At 33.7% G+C, this 9,242-nt stretch overlaps 1 protein-coding gene and 2 pseudogenes across 1 annotated transcript; 2 read left to right on the top strand and 1 right to left on the bottom strand.

The window, feature by feature from the left end:
* The first annotated feature begins 355 nt into the window (after positions 1–355).
* Positions 356–1,463, top strand: LOC101357534 (olfactory receptor 4K15-like; annotated as a pseudogene).
* Positions 1,464–5,334: 3,871 nt separating this feature from the next.
* LOC101357273 (olfactory receptor 11H6) lies at positions 5,335–6,284 on the bottom strand. Its single transcript, XM_023725670.1, is given in 1 exon segment — positions 5,335–6,284. A coding segment is annotated over 1 exon segment (834 nt). The 5' UTR covers positions 6,169–6,284.
* The window catches only part of LOC105756987 (olfactory receptor 4Q2-like), a 16,357-nt pseudogene continuing 13,370 nt past the window's right edge, over positions 6,256–9,242 (top strand).

The following is a 9,242-nucleotide window of genomic DNA, read 5'->3' as shown; positions in this document are numbered from 1 at the left end:
TTTAGGGAAAAAATGATTCAGATTGCGTCTGTAGATTCTTAGACTGGATTTCTGTGATTTCAAAATAATTTTTCATATTTTCAATTTCACTTGTAAATTAGTTGATTTAACTTCTTAAATTCATGTAATTGGATGAATCAATTGGTTGAACATCTCCATGCCAAGCCGGCATCCACTCATACCAACGTTCTGTTTTGAATAGAATTTTTATCTTAATAATGCATGAAAATCCAGACAATACATACTAGTAGGAATTAGAATCCCTAAAGACTGAGGTGAAATTGAGAAATCAAGCCCCTTTACAGTTGATTGACTGACCCCTTTTTCTCTCCTAGTCAGGTAACTGAAGACAAAGGGCCTTCCAAAGCCAATGAATGAGACTAATCATTCTCAGGCGACCGAATTTGTGTTGCTGAGACTCTCTAGTTCTCAAGAGCTCCAACCTTTCTTGTCTGTCATATTTTTTCTACTCTACCTAGCTATCCTGCTGGGAAACTTTCTCATCATCCTCACTGTGACCTCAGTTGCTCGCCTTCATACCCTCATATACTTTCTCCTTGCAAACCTCTCTTTTGTAGATGTATGTGTGGCCTCTTTGCTACACCAAAAATGATTGCAGACTTACTGCTAGAGTGAAAACTTTCTTTTCAAGCCTGTATGGCTTCGATTTTCTTTGTTCATCTCTTTGCTGGTGGTGAAATGGTGCTCCTTGTGTCTGTGGCCAATGATCATTATGTTGCTATATGCAAACCTCTCCACTACATGACAATCATGAGCCGCCGCGAGTGTTTTATTCTTGTCCTCATCCCATGGTGTGTTGGCTTCATCCATACTGTTAGCCAGTTGGCATTTACTGTTAACTTAACCTTTTGTGGTCCTAATGAGGTAGATAGTTTCTTCGGTGACCTCTCTCTAGTGACCAAGCTAGCCTGCATCTACTAATTGTTGCAGACAGTGTCTTTCTTTATGAGTTCCTTCCTCCTCTTTGTGGTCTCCTACACTGTGATACTCATCACAGTGAGAAATTGCTCCTCTGCTAGCATGACAAAGGCCCGCTCCACCCTGATTGCCCATATCACTGTGGTCACATTGTTCTTTGGACCATGCATTTTCATCTACGTGTGGCCCTTCAGCAGTTATTCAGTGGACAAAGTTCTTGCTGTGTCCTACACCATCATTACTCCCATCTTAAACCTAGTTATCTATACTAAGAAACAAAGAGATGAAGGCAGCTATGTCAAAACTGATAATCCAGTATCTGAGGCCTGGCCAGACATCGACAGTCATAAGAAATGCTTTTTTTCCTGGAAACAAAATAAACCCACAAGACCATTACCACTCTAGACTGTTACAAATGTAATTGCTGTGATATTAAAGCAAATCATCTTGACTAGTGGGAAGGAATGATTATCTTGGATTAAAGGATGATTTCCTATGATAATAAAAAAAGTAATAGAATGAATGTTAGCAATTTTAATATTCTTCCCTGCACTTTTTTTCTCTCTTTTTATTTCTGTTTGCTCCTTTTTATTCTTTATTCAAAATGTATTTAAGACACAGGCTTATTGGCTGTGAAACAATAGGAAATGACATTTACTTACAAATAAACTTTGCCCTGTCTTCTCAAAAAAGTACTGTTCAGACTCCACTTTTGAATGATAATAGGTATATTTCTTTATACCATAGAGATAATAGATGTATTTACATATGTAACATATGATATATACTAGATGATGTATTATATACAATATACGGTATACCTAGTTAAGAAGAGATTTAATACTGTACTATGTAAGTAACAGCATGAAGAGAATTCTATGATTGATGGTAATGGTGTCAGTGAATGTGTAAAAGGTCCTGACTATCCAGCAAAAGACATTTACATCAACACTTCACAAATTCTTGTCTGAAGTGGCTACTTAATAAATATTAATTATGGGTAATAACTTATTGAATAAATTTACCAACGTATTTTGTGTTTGGTTATGTTAGTGTATGTTTAATAATAAAATTTCATTCTTCTAGCAAATACCTGTATTTGATTTACCTAGAGTGCAGTTAACAAGGACAAGAGTCTGATCCATCTGCTTCTTTCTTTTACCTCAAGGGATATTCTTATGATGAAGGAATCAAAGGGTAGCAGGCCAGCTGCTGTAACTTCTTCCTCTCACATACTCATAAGCATATTATTTGCTGCAGCCTTGACCCCATCAAGATCACCTCTATTATAACATTTTAACTGCCCTAAAATACACATTCCAGAAAACACTGCAACTAATAGAGATATAATAAAATAAAGGGCCACCAATTAAATCAGTTTATTAAAATATGATTTTCACACAATTATTTGAGTGTGAAAATTATCAATTATATAGAAACAGAAGCAAAGAAATAACTGTGAAAAGTGTTGAAGATAGTTATTAATAATTTAGGTTTACTAAGCCTTTTCCTACACATGCCTTGTTTTCCCTATAATGTATTAAAGAAAAGAGAATTATTAGTATATATTATAATTATAATAATTCCATTAATTTCACCCTTCATTTTATTCCATATTCCATCATTTTTTCTATTTCCTCTTTTCTTTTTCAACAACTTATTTCTCTTTGTTTACTCTTATCACGAATTTGTGCATTAAGTGTCTCTGCTAGGTATTATTTGACAATAAATTGTGCAGATATATGATTTTAAAATATTAGATTAAGATTTGACAGCCTTGGAGAAATAATCAAATAAGTTGCTCTTGAAAACGTGTTATATGAGACAAAGCATTTAAGAATAACAACATTGCAAAACAAGATGTAAATGATTATATAGAGACTCATATGACCCTATTAACTGTGTGACACATTTGACTATAAAAAGTGCTTCAGGAGCTTTATTATTCCAACTAGTTATTTGGAACATGCATTTAATTCCTGTCCTAACAAAATCCTATTAAAATAACCAAATGAATATCAAAGTTGAAAAAAGTCATCTACTCTAAAATAATGACAAAAGAAAACATAGCAGTAATTTCTATAACCTTGGACTAAGCAATTGTTTCTTAGATATGACACCAAAAGCACAAGCGGCAAAAGAAAAAATAGATAAATTAGGTTTTATCAGAATTAAAAACATCTAAGGGCACATTCAAGAAAGTAAAAAGAAAACACCAAAATTGGAAGAAAATGCTTGCAATTTATATATCTGGTAAAGGACTTGTTCAGAAAATGTGAAGACCTTCTACAGTTCAAAAATAAAAAGACAAATAACTCAGTTAAAAATTTCCGAGAAATTGGAATAGATATTTCTTCAAAGACATACAAATAGCCAAGAAGCACTTGAAAAGATACTAAACATCATTCGTCGTTAAGAAAATGAAAAACAAATCCACAATGAGATACTACTTCATACCCACTAGGATTGCTACAATTAAAAAATATGGAAAATAAGAAGTGTTGGAGAAGATGCGGATAAATTGAGGAAAAAACTATATGTTGTTTTGCATCCTTAAACTAGTGCAGCCACTTTGGAAAACATTCTGGTCGTTCCTTTAAAATATTGAACTCAAAGTTACCATATGCCCAGCAATTCCACTTCTTAGGTATATATGCATGAGACGTGAAAACATATGTTCACACAGAAACCTGTTCACAAGTATTCATGGCAGCATTATTCATAACAGCTAGAAAGTGGAAACACCCAAAAGTACATCAACTGATAAGTGGATAAACAAAATTGTGGTATATCCATACAGTGGTTATCATTCAGCAATATAAAGTAATGGAGTACTAACACATGCTACAACTTCGATCAACCTTCAAAACACTATACTAAATGAAAGAAGCTAGTTACAAAAGACCACATATTGTACAGCTCTATTTACATGCAATTCCCAACATAGGCAAATCCATTGGAACCGAAATCAGATGAGTGGTTGGCAGAGGCTGGGTCAAGGGGCTTGTGGGGAGTGGTTGCTAATGGGTATTTTTTGCGGGGCATGAGAAAAATATTCTAGAATTAAACAGTGGTGATGATTATGTAATCTTGTCAATATACTAAAAAGCACTTGTAAAAGGTGAATTTATGTATGTCAATTATATATCAATAAAGCTATTAGAAAAATATAAATTTGACTCTAGTAATTTAGAAAATTTTAGGGATATTTAATTTGTTTAAATGTGTTGAGTATAAGAAATAGCACTGATTAACTGGTTTCAAAGGAATCATTCATCTACTTTAAACACATGTGAAATGAAGATTTATTTGGAAAGTGGTCAAGATACCAGCAGAACATTTCCCCTAAAATTCAGGAGTATGAAATACTAGTGTTCTTGGCAACAGTAGCTGGGAGTTACTGACCATTATCTTCTGACCTACATTAGGCATAAACAGCATATCAGAAACCAGCAATGCGTGACTTGTCCTAAGTATTTTCAAAAAAATTCTTAAAAGTGAAAATATAATATAAAAGAAAATAATGCAACCATCTGGACTGATGTTCTGATTCTTTAAACTAAGCCTTGGTGAGAAAGTGGGAAAGAAATACAAGTTATGAGAAATCAACTTCCATAAGAAAGGTGACTGCATCTTATATTTTAATGTTAATTGAAGTAACACTTAAATGTTGTTTTGTAAACTTAGCATACATGACTTTCAAATCATAGTGAGAATTTTAGAAAGGTATGTAAAATATAGGATAGATTAATTTATACAGTAGGCTGTCTGTATCCACAGATTCTGCATCTGCAGATTCAACCAACCAAAGATTGAAAATATTCAGGAAAAAAAAAAAAAGACTTTTCCCCCTTGTCATTATTCCCTAAACAATACAGTAGAACAACTATCTACATAGCATTTACATTGTATTAGGTATTATAAGTAATTTAGAGATGATTTAAGTATACAGGAGAATGTGAGTAGGTTAAATGCAAATGCTACACCATTTATATAAGGGACTTGAGCATTTGGGGAATTTAGTGTTCAAGAGGGTCCTGGAACCAATCCCTTGTGGATGGATACCTAGGGAAGACTGTATGTGTATATGCACGTGTATGTACATAGAGACAGAAAAATACTAACTGATGTTAACTCTGAATGCCGGCAAGATGAGTGATCTGTTTTTCTTTCCTTTTTTTAATTTTCAAAATACTATTAATATAAAATTTTCTGTGATAATAAAAAAGGACAGAATAATGGATCTTACAGTTACCTTTATAAACATTTTAATATACATAAATATGTCCCTCCTCCTCCCAAAAAGATATTTTGCTAATTTAGTTAACACAATTGAATATCAATCTTTTAATCATTTATTTTCCGTATATTAGCTCGGTTGTGATCCCAAGTTCTTCAAATACTTCTTCCATGCCTCTGGTTAAATCTCACAGCTCTGAATAATTTTCTCAGGCCCTCCTTCATCTTCTTATTCTGGAGACTATACATCAAGGGGTTGAAAAGAGGAGTCAACACAGAATAAAATATAGTCGCAATTTTCTGGATCCCAGCTGCATTGCCTGCTGATGGGCTCACATATACAATCATGATGGAGCCACAGAACATGGATACCATGGCCAGGTGGGTGCCACTTGTGGAGAAAGCCTTATGCCAGCCTTCTGCTGAGGGTAGCCTTAGCACAGCTCTGATCACCAGCGTGTAGGAGCTGATAATGAAGAGGAAGGTGGAGAACATGAGGACAGAGTTAAAGATGGCACTGATGACCTCAGTGGCAGGAGATGGCACACAGGACAACTTCATAAGGGGTCCTGGGTCACATAGAAAGTGATCAATTTTATTGGGACAACAAAACGGGAGCTGAGAGATTAGGTAAACAGGCAAGAGGAAGTATAAGAAGCCACACAACCAGCAGCAGACTCCCATTCTGATGCAGCGTCAGACTGTCATAATGGAGGGGTAGTGCAGGGGCCTGCAGATGGCAAGGTACCTGTCTAAGGCCATGACAGACAAGAAGAAGGTCTCAGTGGTGCCCGTGGAGAAGAAGAAGTAGAACTGGAGGAAGCAGCCAGAGAAGGAGATGGAGTTGGTTGCAGAGAGAAAGTTGGCTAGCATATTAGGGGTAATAATCGAAGTTATAAACCAGATCTCCAGGAAGGAAAAATTGGCCAGGAGGATGTACATGGGAATTTGTAATTGATGATCCCACCTCACAATGCAGATAATGCACATGTTCCCATCAGCATCAAGATATATGTCCCAGAGAAGAATGAGAAGAGGAGGATCTGAATCTCCCAGGTACAAGGGAAGCCTAAGAGAATGAATTTACTCACAGAGCTAGAGCAATTAACATTGGGATTTTTATTTGATTTTAAAGCTGGAAAGGTAAAAGATTTCCATATTAGAAGTGGCATTATATATTATTACTCATTAAGCAGATGCCTTGAGTAGGGTCATGTGAGTATGCATGTCAATCAATAACATAATACCATGACTCATGCAGAGATTTTTTTCATGATTTTCAGATAGTCATAGTCTTACTCTGGACTTAATGACACAACAGTTAATTGTTCAGCTGCTAACCAAAATGTTGGTGGTTCAGCCCACCTAGCAGCTCCACAGGAGAAAGACCTGGTGATCTGTTCCTATAAAGATTACAGCCTAGAAAATCCTATGGGACAGTTCAACTCTGTCACATGGGGTCACTGTGAGTCAATATTGACTCAACGACAGCTAACAACAACAGCATTCTGGACACTATAAATACAAAATAAACAGATACTTTTCTGCCGTCTTGAGGTTTACAATCAAAGGGAGTGGATATTGAAAATTGTAACCTACAATTTTATGTCAATCAACGAGTAAGAACTGAATAGTTTCAGCAGAGACAGCACGTTCTTGACATTTAAAGACATTAAAGTACAGTAATGTACAGCTCTATGTACTGTTCAGACTGATTTGAAGTCAATATCCAGGTGCCTTTATAGATTTAAAATAGTATATGCAAGCTGATTCATTTTAATTTTATTGTGTTAGAATATGGGCTATATTCCTATATCTATTTTTAGAATATATTCTAACAAATTATTAAAGAGAAATTTTATGAATATTTACCAGAAAATTTCACACTTCAATTTTTTTTTATTAAAGTATTGTCTTAAAAATACTGTATGTACAAATTTCTAAAAAAATTTTTCATTGCATTAGAATACTTGGAATACTGCATAGGAAGTCAAAGAGATCTTGATTAATGGATTTGTATCAGGATCGCTATGAGTCGGAATTGACTCGACGGCAAGGGGTTTGGTTTCGGTTTATCAGCCAAAACACCCAGAAAAATGGGTGTGTCTCCTCTTGGTAAACCTATAGAGAAGAAATTCTATCATTTTCATTTCAGGTTCTAGTAATAAATACTGTTTGATAATATTTTGTCTAAATTGGTTCTCTAACATTGCAATTTAAGTATTTTGAAACAGTAATCTTTATAATTATCTCAATAAACCATTTAAATGAAATTAATATAAATATGTGAGATACAGGATAACATTTAGTAAGACTCTTCAATACCATACGATTTGCATGGAGGGTGAGTCTTCAACCCTCAGATGAATTTGTATGAAAAAGAACAAATACTCAAAGCTGATATTCTAGAATAGTGGTTCTTAAAGTGTATTCTGGGGATCCCTGGTGGTTGAGAATCTTTCAGGATTGCCAGATCAATTATTATTATTCTATAATAATAATGAGGTACTATTTGCTTTTTATACTCTTATTCTTTTATGATTATTAAGTGAACATTTCCAGATCATATGATGTGTGGTATAGCAACAGACGCAGATTGACTGTAGAAGTGGATATGAGAATCCAATTGTCTTCTATTAAGCCAAACATTAAAGAAATTGGCAAAACTGTAAAGGAATGCAACTCTTCTTACTAATTTTTATTGTTTAGGCAAAAGTAGTTATTTTTCAGAAAAATATATCATTTTGTTAATAAAAATTCAGTTTACTATTTGTATTTTAAATGAATTTATAGATAAATGTTTATTTTTCTTATTTTTAGTTTTCAAATGGTAAATATTAATAGCTGTAACTCACATAAACAAAAGTTTTTGGGGGTCTTTGATAGTCATTAAGATCATAAAGAGGTCTTGAAATCAAAAAGTTTGACCTATTCTAGGTCAATCTTGCCTCCTATAGAATAATTAAATCCCTTTCCTAGCTATTCAGAGCAAAGTGTAGTTTGGCCAAGAGCTTTATATGATGCTTGACTTGTTTCTATTTTTCCACTGGCATATTTTATTCTTGCTATTTTCTGTAAACATCATTATGATCCACATATAAAAACAGCAGTTTGATTTAGAACAAAAAAAATCTTTAGTAAAAAAATCACATTTTAAATTAAACATTCAGACATTTTAGAACAATAAAGTCCTAGTTTGAAAAACTAAACAAATAAATAAAATTATGATACAGTTATTTTGTTTTGTTTTTGTACAGCATAAGGACTTGCAATCTAAATTAGAAGCATCCAGAATTTTCAAATTAGTGTTACAAATTAATAAGTAAAAGACAAAGAGCTTGCTAGAAAAGTGGGTTAATTCAATGTGTCTGAAGGCAAAATAACAATATGGCATGATTAAGGACCCAAGCTTTAGAATAACATTGTCATTTATATCAAACTCAATTCCTAATCTATGTTATGTTGTTCTTCAACTAAGTTTACAGTTGATATAAAATATTTAATGTTAAAGTCAAACATGTATCATTTAAAAATATATGTCAAAGTTGGTTATGTTCACAAAGACTGTCCCTCAAACTTTACAATCCAATATAAATAAATTTTCTTGTCTCCTAGTCCCTAAAATTGATAGAAAGTAATGGGGAACATGCAATATATTATTTGACATTTCATTGAAGGAAAGTATGTCCACATTCATTTCCTGGAACTCTGCCCTGACTTAGGGTATGGATTCTCTCATATATAGGAGGAATGCAAAAGGGAAACTGGCAAGCTTCTTTAACAGTGAACTTTTTTCTTTTTTTTTTTTTATATTTTATTGTACTTCAGGTGAAGGCTTGCAGAACAAATAGTTTCTCATGAAACAGTAGTACATGTGTTGCTTTATGACATTGGTTAACAACCCCACAACATATTAACCCTCTAAATTCTCAACCTTTTTTTTTTTTTTTTGGTGAAAATACACATAGCCAAAGATACACTTTTTCAAAAATTTCTACATACACAGTTCAGTGACATTGACTACGCTCTTCCAATTGTGCTGTTATTCTCACTTAAGATGAAGG

The sequence above is a fragment of the Trichechus manatus genome, unplaced genomic scaffold (assembly GCF_000243295.1).
Source record: "Trichechus manatus latirostris isolate Lorelei unplaced genomic scaffold, TriManLat1.0 scaffold00353, whole genome shotgun sequence".
Lineage (NCBI taxonomy): Eukaryota > Metazoa > Chordata > Mammalia > Sirenia > Trichechidae > Trichechus > Trichechus manatus.
The sequence above is the reverse complement of the archived record's forward strand: the minus strand, read 5'-3'. Positions and strand labels throughout refer to the sequence as shown.